At 45.2% G+C, this 17,976-nt stretch overlaps 1 protein-coding gene across 7 annotated transcripts in view; it reads left to right on the forward strand.

Moving 5' to 3' along the window:
• CFAP74 (cilia and flagella associated protein 74) overlaps positions 1-17,976 on the forward strand; it is a 125,377-nt gene that overhangs the window by 71,780 nt on the left and 35,621 nt on the right. For all 7 annotated transcript variants that reach the window (XR_012897383.2, XM_075906898.2, XM_025182669.3 and 4 more), the window contains 3 exons: positions 2,941-3,059; positions 9,319-9,385; positions 11,140-11,229. Coding sequence is in view for 6 of the 7 variants with exons in the window: in XM_075906898.2 (XP_075763013.2) it covers positions 2,941-3,059; positions 9,319-9,385; positions 11,140-11,229 (276 nt within the window). In the remaining variant the exon portion in view is untranslated. The remainder of the gene's footprint in view (positions 1-2,940; positions 3,060-9,318; positions 9,386-11,139; positions 11,230-17,976) is intronic.

Genomic DNA, 17,976 nt, shown 5'->3' on the forward strand with positions numbered 1-17,976 from the left:
TAATTATTGCTGGGTAATTATTTAGCTTACCTTTTTAACAGTAGGTAATTCATTGATGACAATGCAATTATAAAAACAATGCTAAAAGGCAGTAAATAATACAAGTTGAACCTCTTTAGTGTGGCATCTTCAGGACCTGACCAGCACCGAAGCAAAGAATTTGCCAAACCACAGGAAGTCAATATTGTCTAAGAGCATTAGCAACACTTGCCTTCCCTACTGGGTTCTTATAAGACATTTAGGGGTAAATTGGATCTAAATAACAACAAAGAACACTAAGAGCCAGGACTGGTGGCTGTAAGCAAGCTTTATGGGTGTGACGTAGTGGGGGTACCTGGCTGGTTTCTATGCTGCTGGCTCTGGGGTAACCCCCACTGGCTGCCGTGGGTACCACGACCCAGCAAAACAGGATGAGTCACTATGCAAACCAGTATGGCCAGACACCCCCCATGGAGAGGAACAAAGGAAGGTGGAATGCTGCCCTGGCTGGGGGGCAGGGCTGGAAGAGAGTTAGTTAGTTAGTTCCTGGCTGGAAAGCAGGGAAGAAGGAACTGGGGAGGGGGCTGGGATCCCCCCATCTCAAAGGGGGCACTGAGGCCTCTTAGCCCCAGTCCCTGTAACCAGATTCCATCTGTGCTGTGCTGTATCCTGGAGGAGCAATAAACCACCCTCAATTCCACTGGCTGGTGGAGTCTGTTCGTACCATTTCGGGGTGCAGGAGACGGGGGACCCCCAACGCGCTGTCACACTGGTGTCAGGAGTGGGATGCACTGCACCCCATGGATGGAGCTTCCACGGCGAGCGACAAGGCACCGTAGAAGCAAGAGCCCTGGAGCCAGGCGTGCTGGAGACAGAGCGAAGCGGTTCCTGGGAATCGTGGGGCGCTGCAGCACTAGACTGGTGAGTCTGCACCGAGGGGACCAGTGGGCAGATGGCCTACGCCCGACTCTTGAAGGCAGAGCTGGTGGGGCTGTGCAGAGAGAGGGGCTTGCCTGTGCAGAAAGCAACCAAGGCCCAGCTGATTGCCCAGCTGGAAGAGAATGACCAGCCACAGGGCCAGGATCTTGTCCCCAGGGGAAGCAGCCAGACCCCCCCTGAGAGTGTGTCAGGCTCAGAGAGGGGGAGGAGCGCTGGAACCCACCGGAGAGATGAGACAGCGTCTCCCGGGAGGCCTGCAAGCCGTAGCCCATCTAGGGCAGGGGCCAGCCCAGCGGAGCTGCGGCGGCTGGAGATCCAGCTGCGGATAAAGGAATTGGAAGCAGAGGACCGAGAGAGGGACCGCCAGGACCAAGAGAAGGAGCGCCAAGATTGAGAAAGGGACCGCCAGGACCGAGAGAGGCAGCGACAGCATGAGCTGGCCATGGCAGAGCGGAGAACCGGCGGGGCACCGGCTGCGCCAAGTGCGGATGGGCCCCAGGGTCCCAGGACTGCCAGATGCTTGGAGAGGCTCGTGGTGGCCCAATTGAAGGACATGGGCGACATAGATGGGTTCCTCAGTGCCTTTGAGAGGGCCTGTGGACTGCAACGGGTCCCCCCAGCTGACTGGCTGCAGGAGCTCGTCCCCGCACTGAGCCAGGAGGCGGCCGGAGTGCTCAGTCAGCTGGAGGACCTACAGCCAGGGGATTACAACCAAGTCAAGGAGGCCCTGCTGCACAAGTTCGGGCTGACCCCCGAGATGTACAGGAAGAAGTTCCAGGGGGTACAGAAAGGGCCACGGGAGACCTATGTGGATCTGGCCTCCCGCCTGTCGCAATACGGCCGCAAGTGGGTGTCTGGAGTCGGAGCCCAGACCGCAGAGGAGCTGCTCAAGCTGGTCCTGATGGAGCAGTTCTATGAAGCGTGCCCACCCAAACTGAGGCTGTGGTTCAAGGACCGGAGACCAGAGAACCCCCAGGAGGCCGGGAGGCTGGCGGATGAGTTCACGGAGAGCCGGTCCGGGTGTGAACGGGAGTCCCAGAGAGAAAGGGAACCGCGCAGAGACCGGATCTCGGCTGAGCGACGGAGGGAGTCAACTACGGGGCGAGACCAAGGAACAGGTCGTCTGTGCCCCAGAGAACCAGCCAGGTACCCCCACTACGTCACAATGGGACCACAGGAAACTTGGTCACACCCATGAGATGGGTCTAAAATCATGATATGGGTCTAGCTAACTAAAATCATGCCAGACCAGAGAGTGCCAGACTAGAGAAGTTCAGCCTGTACCTGACACTTGCACAGCATCTATAATTTTCATAATTTCATTTGAAGTCAGTGGGAACTGGAGCTGCCCCTCTCCCCTCAAGAACTAAGGCCCTTAGAGCTGGTCGTTTGACAAATTCTCTGATTTGGCACCCATCTGCTCTCAAGGGTGCTGGACTAGAGAGGTTCAACCTGATTTATTTACTGCCTTTTAGCATTGTATTTTATAGGCACTGGGAAAATTTCCTCTAAATCTTAACTAGTTTTAAAAATGTAGCTGGAGCCATAGTGTAAATTCTAGTTTAATTAACTGATTTCAAAATTGTCATGGAATTCCTAGTTCTCAGTCCTGTGGTCAGTGCTAGAACCATGAAACAGACTTTAAGGTAATAATATTCTTATATGCATTCACTAAAGGCAACAAACAAAAAGGCTTGGAACCGTGAAGTTGTGCACTCAGCTTCCTTCTTGCTGATTGTTACTCAGTTGTGTCTCCTTGTTTTTTGATTGTTTGGGACAGCAAAACTTCCTGAATGTTTCTAAGTATCAGAGGGATAGCCGTGTTAGTCTGGATCTGCAAAAGGTGCCATAGGACTCCTTGTCGCTGAATGTTTTTGTATAGGATTTAGCATCAAGGGCCATGATCCTGATAGGGACCATTGGCTGCTACCACAGTACACATTATAAAAAGAATATCATCATCACATGTGAAAATGCGACCAGCTCCAGGGAGGTGTGATTTAATCTGTTTGCTATTTCTAGGATTTTGATGTTGGTAGAACCTACAAAAAGAAGATAATTTTGATAAATGCATCTTACAGTGTTAACTTCTGCAAGCTGGTGGGAGTGAGTGAGCATCTCAAGGATTTCATCAGTATTCAGTAAGTAAACAGGCTCAAAATATGAGAGGATGATTTATTAAAATCAGAACAGTCTGATAAATTTAGTCAGGCAGCTCTTGTCTTTACTGCATTTATATTTTATTCTCAGCGGAGTCCGTATTGTTAGAGCTGTAAAAAATTACCTTCCAGAGCAATTCTCATCCCCTTTTGCTATTCCGTCTCTCAGATACAGTATGAAAGCATAGCATCAAGGTCACTAGATTCCTCATGTTAACCCTTTATACTTGTGCATTAAAATATGTTAATGGGATTTTATTTACCACCAGCAGTCATAACTTTCTGCTGAGACTTGAAAAAAATGGGGGCCTAAAATTAGGCATTTAAATCCAAATGTAAGTACTTACATTAGAAGCCTGGTTTGCCGTAGTTCTGAGTGCCATTCTTTTAGGTGCCTGGGGACACAGCACTAGGAGCTGCACTTCAGGAATTTATTTTTGTAAATCGAGGCCTGTGCTCTTTGGCAAAATGAGCTTTCACTTGTGGACCCTTTTTACAGAAATGTGATGAATAAAATCACTGTACCCAAGATGTTCAGAATACCAGGACCCCCCTCATAGAGGTATCTTGATTTGTTCTGACCCTGCAGAGGCCTCATGCATCCTATCTTACGAAAGAGACTTATAGAGCTTGGCTTGTTTAGCCTAACCAAAAGAAGACTGAAGGGAGATAGGATTGCTCTCTATAAACACATCAGAGGGGGAAATACCTGGGAGGGAGACAGCTTATTTAAGTGAAGCGCCAATGTAGATACAGGAACAAATGGATACAAAATGGCTACCAACAAGTTTTGATTTGAAATTAGCTGAAAGTTTCTTACCATGAGAGCAGTGAAAATTCTGGAACAGCCCTCCAAGGGGAGCAACTGAGAGCAAAAAAAACCCTTACTAGCTTCAAGACTGAGCTTGATAAGTGTATGGAGGGTATGATACGATGGGACGACCTATGACGACACATGGCCCACTGGTAACAGCCACTAGCAAAAATCCCCAACTGCTGGAAATAAGACACAAGATGGGAGGTCTTATAATTACTACTGAGATTTTTTCATGTATCTGCCTGGATGGTCTTGCCCACATAGTCAGGGCCTAACTGATTATTATGTTTGGGGCTGGCAGGGAATTTTTTCCTGGGTCAGATTGCTAGAGACCCCCATGGGTTTTCACTTTCCTCTGCAGGCTGGGGCCCCCTCAGCTTTGATGTGGGAAAGGCAATGTGGGGAGTGTCTTTCACCTTCTCAGTTGGGGGCCATGTCAGTGAGGGTTTTACACATACACACACACACACACACACACACACACACACACACACACACACACACACACACGTTAGGCAAATATGATCCTGGGATGCATTAACAGGAGTGTTGTGAGCAAGACAGGAAAAGTCATTCTTCCGCTCTACTTTGCGCTGATTAGGCCTCAATTAGAGTATTGTGTTCGGTTCTGGGCATCACATTACAAGAAAGATGTGAAGAAATTGGAGAAGGTCCAGAGAAGAGCAACAAGAATGATTAAAGGTCTAGAGACCATGAGCTATGAGGGAAGACTGAAAGAACTGGGCTTGTTTAGTTTGGAAAGGAAAAGACACGGGGGCTATGATAGCAGTTTTCAAGTATCTAAAAGAGTGTCACAAAGAGGAGGGAGAAAAATTGTTCTCCTTGGCATTTGATGATAGGACAAGAAGCAATGGGCTTAAACTGCAGCAAGGGAGGTTTAGATTGGACGTTAGGAAAAACTTCCTAACTGTCAGGGTGGTTAAACACTGGAATAAATTGCTGAGAGAGGTTGTGTAATCTCCACCTCTGGAGATATTTAAGAGCAGGTTAGATAGACATCTGTTGGGATGGTCTAAACCAGGCACGTCAAACTCAAAGCCTACTGAGAGACGCACAAACAATAACTGATAGATTTCAGGGCCACCAAAGAAAATGTACTTCTATCAGAAAGTTGTAATTATTTATTGTTATGTATTACGTTTAGGTATATTTTATAATATTTTTCAGGTCTTGTTTGAATATAATACAATAATTTGATGAGTAAAATTGTTATTTGCATCCATGAAGACTTTAAGTTTAAGGTGCTTCAGCCTTCCCTGCTCTAACCCAATGCCCTCCCCCTCCTCCAGAGCCAGGCACCCTCATGCCCCCATTTTAACCCAGTCCCCCTTTTTTCCCCCAGAGCCAGGCACTGCTAGCTCCTCCCCCTCTCCCCACTCTAACCTAATGCCTGGGTCACGGAACCGACATCGCCACGCACTTCTCCCTCCAGGTGCTGGGGCGTGTGCACAGAGTGGCCATCTGTGAGCAGGTACCAGGACACGTGTGTAGAGCGGCTGGCCGTGAGCAGTCCTGGCGTGCAGCTCAGAACCAGCAGGAGCCACATTTCCTTAATCAAAAAGCCGCATGCAACTCGAAAACCACGGGTTGGCCACCCCTCTTATAAACAATGTAACTGGATGGGCCGCACTTAGATAATTTATAAACATGTAGTCGTGGGCTGCAAAAAAATTTGATCAGGCCACATGCAGCCTGCAGACCACTCAAGGTCCCTTCCAATTGCTTCTCATTTGTGTGTGGCCCCGGACTGATTTTTCTGTGGATCTAGGGCTCCTGACCCAAAAAAGGGGTTACCCAGAAGCTGGTGTGGCCAGAGTCTCTCAGCATCTGGGGGACTAGCAGAGGTGGGAGATTGGCACCCACATCAGGAATCCGACCCTCCACCCTCACCAGCAGTGACAGGTAAAATGGAGCAATGTGGCTCCAGCTTGCTCCAGCCTCCTGACAGCATCACTTGGCGGAGGAGGTAGGACTGCCTCCAGGAGTAGCCCGAGGCCGGCTGCGGCAGCTGGCGCCCCAGGTGGAAGGTGCGATCGGCACCCCCACCTGCATGGTCATCAATGGCTGTGACATAATAATCGGGTGCCCGGGCACCCCATGACGTCATCATCGGGCGCCCTAGGTGACCACCTAGGCCGCCCCTGACTGCCTCCCAGGTTACTGGCCCCTCATCAGTTGCTCCTGGTTGAAGTTAACTGGCATGTGTTTTGCTGGAACAGGGCTAGAATGCTCAGTACGTTGCAGCTGAAAGTATTAACTTGCATGTGGCACAATGGGAACCCCACTAGAAGTGTTACAGAGTCCAAAAGGGACTGATAGTCACTGAACCACCAATCTCCCTAGGTGCCCTGAGACCACTGACATTCGTGCATTCCCCATGAATCAGAACACTGCATATGCTTGGGAGAGAAGGGTCTGTGGGCTCCCAAAGGAAGTGGTGTGGGTTGTAAACAGCCTTTAAGACGCAGAAATTGTAAAGACCAATTACGATCTGGCTTAAAAGTGAAAAAAGCTAGCATTTTGTGTGTAAATACTGTTTATTAACAGATTACACTACTTGAACCAAACTTGCTTGGTTTTCATATAAATGATGTTAAAGTTGCCAACTCTTCAGGCTAACCTGAGGAAACAGTTTCTGACATTGATGTTTCTGCTGTACTCCAGTGAAGTAACACAATATATTGCCCACTGAAATGAACAAATCATGTTACTATAATAACTGATTTCATACTCGAGAGATTCTATTTTACAGCTCACTGCCCTCTGTCACTTTGTAGCGATAAGATGTGTTTTGAATATCTAGCCACCTCAATATAGAGTTGCCAGATGGTTTCAACAAAAATACCGGACACACTTGACATTACATCACAATCTACATTACATCTTATTTAGAAAATACTAAGTTCTCATTTATATTTTCTCAATTTGTTTCCCGAACAGAAAGCTCAAATACTGGACTATCTGGTTCAAAACTGGACACCTAGCAACCATACCTCAATAAGAGAAGCCATAGTACTTCATAAATGATCCCCCACCCTATCAGTCCCTTCAACAGTGTATTGGAATATGAACACAGTACAATTACTGACTGAACACAACCTCCTTGAGAACTAGAAGGTCTGAATTCAACCTTCTGTAGAAGTTCTTGTTAAATATTACCTCTTGCTTTCAAATGTCTGTCTCAATGCAGCCATTCATGGCCCTTCATAATTTTAATTTAATTTAACACATTTTGCACTAGAAGTAGGACATTTGACACTACTGACTAATGTAAGTTTGTACAGTATCTTGAACATTGTCAATCCATTGTTAAAAAGTTGAATGCTGAACTATGTAGTCACAGACACAGAGAATCAATGCACATTTGACCCCAGTTCAGCAAAGCGCCTAAGCACATGCTTAATTTTAAACATTCTTAAGTGTTTTCCTGAATAGGACTCTAATTTACATTGATCTAAAATGCGAACCCATGATTTTAACTATAGGTTGGACCTCCCTGGTCCGGCACCCTCGGGAACTGAGCTGTCCCAGACCAGGGAGTTTGCCAGACCAGGGGAGGTTAGTGATCCCCTGCTGGCTGCCTTACTCTGGGCTCCTCTCCTTGGAGCTCCCTGCCCTCCCATTGGCCCTACTAATGCTGGCCCAGCACTGCTTCCCACCCTGCTGCCTACTCGCTACCCCAGGGTCTCCCAGGGTTCCCGGCTGGGGCCACCTGGCTGCTGCCGGCCCTGTTGCTGCCAGGGGTTCCACAGCTGGGTCTGCCTGACCATCCCACCCCACTTCTAGGGCCAGCCCCTCTGCCGGACCACAGATGTAGCGAGTCCCGGATTTGGGAAGTTCAGCCTGTATTAACACTTCTTAATTAAAAATAATTAAATATTTTTATGGATTAGGAAAGACATTTTCTTGACAATTTTTTTCTTTACTTAGCATGTACATTGAATTGCATATTTAATTCAGCATCACTGATATATGACTGAAAAATAAATTACAATTTATAGCAAGTCTTACTTTGGTATAATAGATTTGTCAAAGTACCTTCAAAAATGCCTGCTAACATACAAATTAAGCTTCAGGTACTATGAACAAAGTAAGTTAATGCAATTTTTTGTGAAACTACATGGGAAAATGTATCTGATGAATTAATTTAGGTTTCAAAAACTAAATTATACTCTTTCCCCTAACATTTACCAAGTAGCTAGCTAGAAATCTTATCTATATATCTTTTTTTTCAAATCAGACTGTGTAAGACCATACAATAATTGCTTGTACAGCACAGATCTGTACATAAAAGCTATCAAATGCTTTGTTATCTCATCTCAAGTAGAAAGCCATAAATTAACAATGTATTAACTCCAACCAATTTTTGCCAAGCATTCAAAAACTACCAAGTAAATCAAAGCTATCTTGATATCTGATTTACTTCACGCATCACATGCATGCATGGTGAAGCTCAGCTTTGGCTTCAGCCCTGAGGCCCAACAAGTCTAATGTCAGCTTTGGTGACCCCATTTGGTGTCCCGCAAGTTTGAGAACCACTGGCCTAGCAAAGTTTTCCAGACTAAGCATGTTTCAACTCCAGAACCTTGAATGGTGGTCCCTTTTTCCAAGTGCAATCAGAGGAGGATTTTTTTTAATGCTCCTTTAATACAATTATTTTTTCTTACGATTGATTTAAGGTATGTTTCTAACAGGCCCAAGATAGGCCCAACTTGATTTCTTTTTTCACAAATCCTGTTCCAGTCACAATTGAAAAGAAGTGTAATGGTCTCGTAGAAGTCCCTGGTGGACTTTTTGTTTACACCACAAAGACCATGAAATATAGCACAATTTGAAACAATAGGCAATTTCTGCTCAAAGGATAAGATATAAATGTTGCTGTTGTTTACAGTTTACAATGGACACCATGTAGTGTAATACTGAGTAATCACCTTGTGACTCCATGATTCTTTTAAATTTATCTTTAACCTGCTCTAGAACTTGGTTAGCAGAGGTAATACATATCAGGATGCTCAACGGACACATGTAGATATTGGGAGAAGCTATGTCCTAGTAGCTAAAAAAGAAGACTAAAGTCAAGAACTTAGGTTGTATTCTTGGTAATGCTACTGGCCTTGTGTGAGATCTTCAGCTAACACTTCATGCCTCTGTACTTCTGTTTTCCCATCTGTAAAATTAGCACAACAACATTGGCTTTTGTAAAGCACTTTGAGACTTTCTATGAAAGTATAAAGTGTGTGTATTATTTCTCAATGCTTGCACAGCCCTCCACTGGCATGTCACTCTTTCAAACTTGTGTGTGTAATAAATTCACTCAGGTCAAAATACGTTATTTTTCTATGAATTTTGGGAGTCAAGAGTTTTCAAATACACGTCTAACTCAGTGGTGTACATTTATCACAGCTTTGATCCACCTGGCCAGATGTCTGCTGGAATGTCATGTGAAGTGGTGGTAACATTTAAACCAATGGTAAGTGCTCTTAATACAGCAATTATAATACAAATATGAATTAGTTACAGGATATGAATAGTAGTGTTGTCCACCTACCCAATTTGATTATAGTGTCACTACTCCAATTTTGTTTATTGAAAAAAAAGAATTTAAGAACAGCCATACTGGGTCAGACCAAAGGTGCATCTAGCCCAGTATCCTGTCTGTCGACAGTGACCAATAACAGCTGAGCCCAGGCTCCCTGCAGTGCTGCCGCTTTAAAATTGCGGGTGGAGCCCGGGATCAGCTGGAGACTGCCCAGCTGACCCCGGATTCTGTGTGGCACTGCTGCTTTGGCATGTACAAGAGTCCCCAGAGAGGGCTTTTGTGCATTTCAAAGCTGCAGCGCCCACATGGAGCCTGGAGTCAGCGGGACTTCCTGCTGGCCCTGCACACCACACAGCATTCAAACTTTGAAATGCACAAGAGCCTCTGCTGGGGCTCTTGTACATTTCAAAAGCAGAACATGGAAGTGCTTATCGACTAGTCAAGAAGTTGATGGAAATTCAATCGACTACTCGACTAGCAAATTAATCGCTACTTGACATTCCTAATTCCTACTCTTTGTTTCTTGTCTTTTAACCGGTTATCTATCTATGAAAGGACCTTCCCTCTTATCCCATGACAACTTACTTTTCTTAAAAGCCTTTGGTGAGGGACCTTGTCAAAGGCTTTCCAGAAATCTAAGTATACTATATCCACTGGATCTCTCTTGTCCACATGTTTGTTGACACCCTCAAAGAACTCTAGTAACCAATAAGGCATGATTTCCTTTTACAGAAACCATGCTGACTTTTCCCTAACAAATTATGTTAATCTATGTGTCTGACAATATTTTTCTTTGCTATAGTTTCATCTATTTGCTCGGTACTGATGTTAAACTTACCAGTCTGTAATTGCCAGGATCACCTCTAGAGCCTTTATTAAATATTGACATCACATGAGCTATCTTCCAGTCATTAGGTACAGAAGTTGATTTAAAGCATAGTTTACAAACCACAGTTAATAGCTCTGCAATTTCACATTTGAATTCTTTTAGAACTCTTAGGTGAATGCCATCTGGCCCTGGTGACTTGTTACTGTTAAATTTATCAATTTGTTCCAAAACCTCCTTTAATGGTACCTCAATCTGGGACAATTCCTCAGATTTGTCACCTAAAAAGAATGGCTCAGCTTTGGGAATCTCCCCAATATCCTCAGCCATGAAGACTGAAGCAAAGAGTTCAGTTAGCTACCCCACAATGACTATCATCTTCGAGTGCTCCTTTAGCATCTCGATCGTCCAAAGGCCCCACTGTTTGTTTAGCAGGCTTCATGCTTCTGATGTACTTAAACATTTTGCTATTACTTTTTGAGTTTTTGGCTAGCTATTCTTCAAGAAAGATAATTACAACCTTAAAATTTATTTATTTATTTTTGGCACACTACACTGGTGTTTTCAGGTGCAATATTTTATTATAACTCCAAGGATTAAATATATCTGGAGCATGTATTTTCAGGCTGAAATCTATTCCAAACTTGAACGGTATTTTCCTAAAATAAGTTAGGTAATCAACAAAATGTTGCATTTACATAGAAACCTCATTACTCTAAAATTATGTTACTATAGCTAATCTTAAAGATGTATTTATTTCTTTGTTGTAATTTATGAGTTGATTTACTAACTCTTTCAGATGGCTAATGATTTAATGCTTGATCTCTTTAGATGCATCTTTTTTAATTATTTTGTTTAGATAAATGAAGTTCTAGAAGGAAAAGTCACATTTTTGGCTCAGAATGGTTCTTTTTCCATTCCTTTGAAGTGTACAATCAAGAGATGTGTTGTAAGTCTTTTTTTTTTTTTTTACTTTAAACACTTTAGATGAGAGAGTCCTGTGTAAGGGCAAATGAATATAAATATTAGTAAAAATACTTAAACAAACACACTTTTTGCTTTCTTATTCCTCTGTCTAAAGTTCTCTTGTGCCATAATGATTTGAATAGATTCTTCCATGAAAGTGAAATACTACTATATCAGTATGTTTCATAAAGATTTGTTAACAGCATGTAACTCAGAGTAAGCACAATAATAAACAAGGTTTGACATTTGTGCCTAGTAGATGTATTGTTATATTTTGAGTTAAACAAGAAATGCTATTTTTAAGGCCTCAGGTCCCAAACTCTACAGAGAATACTTATCTTCAAGCATGTGAGGACTCAAATACTTCTGTATTACTTCTTCTGCTATTTATTAATTATATGTAATAATAGTCCCACTGACTCCAGTTTAAGAGCCTGAGTCCTGTACCAGGATCCCACTGCACTAGGGGCTGTGCAAACACAGACTAAACAGATGTTCTGAACCCCAAGAGCTTACAAGGTGCTTATAGGTGAAGTCTGTTAAAATTATAGTTAAGCTTTTATCATTTGGATTCTGTAATTAACATGCAAAGAGGATAGGTAAGTGAGTGGTACATGTAGCTACCATCTGTACTTTTTCTTCTTGTTTCCTTTTGACCATAATTAGTTTATAAGCTTAGCTTTCCTTAAAGAACACCCAAGAAAGAGGAGTGTTGCACCACACTCAAAGAACCAGCAAACTAGTGATCTGACAAACTGTCAGAAGGAAAAACTCCAGTCACTTGGGAGACCCAAACCAGGTTGAGCAATTTATGCATAAATGTGGTGGTACAGATTTTCTGCTTAAAGAACCTTGATTTGTACAAATGAACTAAATCCATCATTTTTCTTCACCAAAAGGTGTTCTAATCATCCCTTTGTTCCTTGCAAGCCAAGGTAAAAAAAAAGTCAATCCTTGAACTTAGCAACTTTTTGTTTATTTCCCACTGCCATGAATGTACATGCTGTCTTTATGAGTTGCCAAAGGATGCTTGCCCTGCCTCTCTGCCCAAGCCCTCAGCTCTGTACTGCCTTTTCCCGGAGCACCCACAGAGTCAGTATTAAATACTGGTATTAAATATCACCATCGTGCCTGATTCAAAAATTCACCCCTCACTTTGCAACAAATTGTCAGTAAATAAATTGCCCAATAAATCAGCTGCTCTTAATAACTACTTGCTGCTAAATGTGAAATTTAGTAGCACAGCAAACCAATAAGAAAATATTAAAGCCTTTGAGTTGTGTATATGGATTTGAAAGAGCAGATGGCCAGTTTTTTGCTATCCTGGAGTCATTGATTGGCCAGGCCATTACAGTTGTAGACATTCTCTGTTTCACATACCTACATTCCTTGTCAACCAAAGCAGTTTGCCTATGACTTTGCTTCATTTAAAGTTGTCTCTTATAAAATGGATTTGTTTTCCATCCCTTTCAAAAGAAAACACTTTCTTTGGAAAAGATCAGTGGATGCTTTAAAGAAAAATAAGGAGAAGGAAATGTTCTGAACTACAGAGACTTTAAAAGTATATAAATAGAAGTGTGTATTGTATGAAGAAACATTCTATATGATCTAAAAGTCTGTGAAAATTCAGGTCTTTGTGGTCTACTATTAGAAAAATTTGTTCTCTTCAGCCTGTTGTTCTCTTCAGCCCCCTAATCGTTTTGGTTGCCCTCCGCTGGACCCTCTCCAATGCGTCCACATCCTTTTTGTAGTGGGGGGCCCAGAACTGGACACAATACTCCAGATGCGGCCTCACCAAAGCCAAATAAAGGGGAATGATGACATCTCTGGATCTGCTGGCAATGCTCCTCTTAATGCAACCTAATATGCCATTAGCCTTCTTGGCTACAAGGGCACACTGTTGACTCATATCTAGCTTCTCATCCACTGTAACCCCCAGGTCCTTTTCTGCAGAACTACTACTTAACCGGTTGGTCCCCAGCTTGTAACTATGTTTGGGATTCTTCCGTCCCAAGTGCAGGACTCTACACGTGTCCTTGTTGAACCTCATCAGATTTCTTGTGGCCCAATCCTCCAATTTGTCTAAGTCATTCTGTACCCTATCTCTGCCCTTAAGCGTATCTACCTCTCTCCCCAGCTTAGTGTCATCCGCAAACTTGCCGAGGGTGCAATCCATCCCCTCATCCAGATCATTAATAAAGATATTGAACAAAACTGGTCCTAGAACCAAATCTTGGGGCACTCCGCTAGAAACCGACCGCCATCCTGACATCGAGCCATTGATCACTACCTGCTGGGCCCGGCCTTCTAGCCATCTTTCTATCCATCTTACCATCCATTTATCCAATCCACAATCCCTTAACTTGCTGGCAAGAATATTGTGGGAGACCGTATCAAAAGCCTTGCTAAAGTCAAGGTATATAACATCCACTGACTTCCCCATGTCCACCGAGCCAGTTACCTCATCATAGAAGCTAATCAGATTGGTCAGGCACGACCTGCCCTTTGTGAATCCATGCTGACTATTCCTAATCACTTTCCTCTCATCCAAGTGCCTCAATATGGATTCCTTAAGGATCCCTTCCATGATTTTTCCAGGAACCGAGGTAAGACTGACCGGCCTATAGTTCCCTGGATCATCCTTCTTCCCTTTTTTGAAGATGGGCACTACATTTGCCTTTTTCCAGTCATCCGGGATTTCTCCCGATCTCCACGACTTTTCAAAGATAATAGCCAAAGGCTCCACAATGACATTTGCCAACTCCCTCAGTACCCTCGGATGCACTAAGGATTTATGTACGTTTAGCTTTTCTAAATAGTTCCTAACCTGTTCTTTACCCACCATGGGCTGTCCATCTTCATCCCATCTTGCGTCACTTGGCGCAGAAGTCCAGGAGCCAACCTTGTCCGTGAATACAGAGGCAAAGAAAGCATTGAGTACTTCAGCTTTCCCCACATCATCTGTCACTAGGTTACCTCCTTCATCCATTAGGGGCCGCACACCCTCTCTGATCACCTTCTTCTTGTTAACATGCCTGTAGAAACCTTTCTTGTTATCCTTCACATCCTTAGCCAGTCGCAATTCCATTTGAGCTTTCACCTTCCTGATAACCCCCCGGCATTCTCGAGCTATACCTTTAAACTCCTCCCTGGTCATTTGTCCAAGTTTCCACTCTTTGTAAGCTTCCTTTTTGTGCTTAAGTTCACCAAGGATTTTCCCTGTAAGCCAGTCCGGTCTCCTACCATGTTTGCCTCTCTTGCTACGCGTCGGGATGGTTTCTTTCTGTGCCTTCAATAAGGCTTCTTTAAAATACTGCCAGCTGTCCTGGACTCCTTTCCCCTTCATGTTAACATCCCAGGGGATTCTGCCCATCAGATCTCGGAGGGAGTCAAAATCTGCTTTTTTGAAGTCCAAGGTGTGTTTTTTACTACTCTCTTTTCTTCCTTTCGTCAGGATCCTGAGATCTACCATCTCATGATCACTGCTTCCCAGGTTGTCACCCACCTCCACTTCCCCTATTAGTTCCTCCCTGTTTGCGAGCAGAAGGTCAAACTGCGCATGGCCCCTGGTCGGATCCTTCAGCACCTGTGTCAAGAAGTTATCCCCAACATTCTCCAAAAACTTCCTGGATTGCCTGTGTACTGCCGTATAGGTTTCCCAGAAGATGTCAGGGAGTATGTCTACACTACCCTCCTAGTTCGAACTAGGAGGGTAATGTAGGCATACCGCACTTGCAAATGAAGCCCGGGATTTGAATTTCCCGGGCTTCATTTGCATAAACTGGGCGCCGCCATTTTTAAATCCCTGCTCGTTCGAACCCCGTGCCGCGCGGCTACACGCGGCACGAACTAGGTAGTTCGGACTAGGCTTCCTAGTCCGAACTACCGTTACTCCTCGTGGAATGAGGAGTAACGGTAGTTCGGACTAGAAAGCCTAGTCCGAACTACCTAGTTCGTGCCGCGTGTAGCCGCGCGGCACGGGGTTCGAACGAGCAGGGATTTAAAAATGGTGGTGCCCAGTTTATGCAAATGAAGCCCGGGAAATTCAAATCCCGGGCTTCATTTGCAAGTGCGGTATGCCTACATTACCCCGCTAGTTCGAGCTAGCGGGGTAGTGTAGACATACCCAGGGTGATTAAAGTCCCCCACGAGAACCAGGGCCTGCGATCTGGAAGCTTCGCTCAGTTGTCCAAAGAAAGCGTCATCTACCTCATCCACCTGATTTGGTGGCCTGTAGCAAACACCAACCACAACATCAATGCTGTTGTTTGCTCCTTTAAACTTAACCCATAGACTCTCAACAGGTTTTTCTCCCTCTTTATACTGGAGTTCAGAGCAATCGTAGTGCTCTCTTACATATAGTGCAACTCCTCCTCCTTTTCTCCCCTGCCTGTTGTTCCTGAACAGTCTATACCCTTCCATGACAGCGCTCCAGTCATGCGAGTCATCCCACCAAGTCTCTGTTATCCCAATTAAATCATATTTCTTGGTCTGGGCCAGGGCCTCCAGTTCTTCCTGTTTGTTGCCCAGGCTTCTCGCATTAGTGTACAAACACTTCAGGTAACCAGTTGATCGTCCTATCTTCTCCATTCGAAACATGGGTCCTCCTTTCTTGCCCCTTCCTCTCTGCATTTCTTCCCGGTATCCGACTTTCCCACTCCCCTCAGGGTTTTGGTCACCGTCACCCCGACGAACCTAGTTTAAAGCCCTCCTCACTAGGTTTGCAAGCCTGCCCGCGAAGATGCTCCTTCATCTCTTCGTTAGGTGGATCCCATCTCTTCCTAACAATCCTTGCGCCCGGAACAGAGTCCCATGGTCGAAGAAACCAAAGCCCTCTCTGCGACACCATCTGCGCGACCATGCATTTACGTCCTCAATTCGACGATCCCTGCCCAGTCCTTTCCCTTCAACAGGGAGGATGGAGGAGAATACCACTTGCGCTCCAAATTCTTGGATCCTTCTTCTTAGCGCTACATAATCCGCAGTAACACGCTCAAGATCATTCTTGACCATATCATTAGTTCCCACGTGGAGAAGCAGGAAGGGGTAGCAATCCGAAGGTTTGATCAGCTTGGTAAGCCTCTCAGTGACATCCTGAATGCGAGCTCCTGGTAAGCAGCACACCTCTCGAGATTCCAGGTCCGGATAACAGAGGGATGGCTCAGTCCCTCTTAGAAGGGAGTCCCTGACCACCACCACCCGTCGTTTCCTTTTGGGCGTGGTGGCCGTGGAACCCCCATCCGTAGGACTACGCATCCCATGCCTTCCAGTAGATGGTGTTCCCTTCTGGTTTCTTCCTTGTGAGGTCCCTTCCAGAGCTTTCAGCACTGCAGAGCCTGTGGAGAGAGCTTGAAAGCGATTGCTTACCTCTATAGCATCGGGGGATTCCCATGCTGGCCTTTTTCCCCTTCTAGAAGTTACATGCTGCCAGTTCTCTTCTTGGTCACGTACTGCCCTCTCTGGCTCTTCTGCCTGCCGTGCTTGAAGGATTAAATGCTGCCTTCTATCGAGGAAGTCTTCATCCTCTCTGATCAAGCGTAGGGTCGACACTTGGGCCTCCAGTCCTCTAATTTTTTCTTCCAAAATGTCGACCAGCTTGCACTTGGTGCAGATGAAATCCGTTCTTTCTTCCAGGAGGAAGACAAACATGGCACACACTGTGCAGGACAGCAGACCCATCACCAACCATCACTGCTGTCCTGGAAAAGGGATTTAAAAAGAAAGGCAAGAGAACCTCCCGCCCTTCCCTCTCCCCTTCTGAACTCCCTCTCAAAACTCCCTGTTAGCAATCACCTGTTCACAAGCTCCTTGGTCGCTTGCCCAGTGCCTTATAAAGCCCCTCCCCCTACCAAGGCTCTTTCTGTTATTAGTTTGAAGCCTGCTACCCATTCATTTCATTTGGTATCCTCTAGTCCTCCTATTATGGGAACTAATGAAGAACTTTTCTTTATGCACCCTCTCCACACCACTCATGATTTTATAGACCTCTATCATATCCCCCCTCAGTCTCCTCTTTTCCAAACTGAAAAGTCCCGGTCACTTTAGCCTCTCCTCATATGGGATCTGTTCCAAAGCCCTGATCATTTTAGTTGCCCTTTTCGGAACCCTTTCCAAGGCCAAAATATCTTTTCTGGGGTGAGGAGATCACATCTGTACACAGTACTGAAGATGTGGGCTTACCATAGTTTTATACTTTCCCTCTTCCTTCTTCTCCTGGCTTCCCCCTTCCAGCTCCCTCTTCCCAGGTTTCCCCCTCCCCTCTCCCACCCTCTCTCTTCTCCTCTCCCACCTCCTTTTCCCAGTCTCCCCAGAGGTTAATGCTCCGCTCGACCACCAGTTTGGTTAAATAAAGAGAGTTTCTATTTTTGAACACACGTGTCCTTTATTTTTACATCAGGAAGGGGTAAGTGGAAGGAGGTGAGGGAGGAATGGGGTACGAGCCCCCGATGGGGAGGACTGGAGTGGCTCTGCAGGCTCCTCGGGGTGGAAGCTCTCCTGCAGGGTCTCCTGGATCCTGACAGCCCCCCGACTAACCCCCCGGATGGCAGCTTGTGGCAAGTACAGCCAGGCTGATGGCCAAGTGCTGTGATGTGCCAAGTGTGGGCACTCAGGGCACTCCAAGACAGGACTGCTTTGCTGTCCCTCATCGAGGTAGGCAAACAAGCGGGGAACCCTGAGAATTGTCTGTCCAGGGTGGGGGTTGGGTCCCTTTAAGCACAGTCCTCGGCTA

This window comes from Pelodiscus sinensis, chromosome 24, assembly GCF_052426305.1.
Source record: "Pelodiscus sinensis isolate ZL-2025 chromosome 24, ASM5242630v1, whole genome shotgun sequence".
Taxonomy (NCBI): Eukaryota; Metazoa; Chordata; order Testudines; family Trionychidae; genus Pelodiscus; species Pelodiscus sinensis.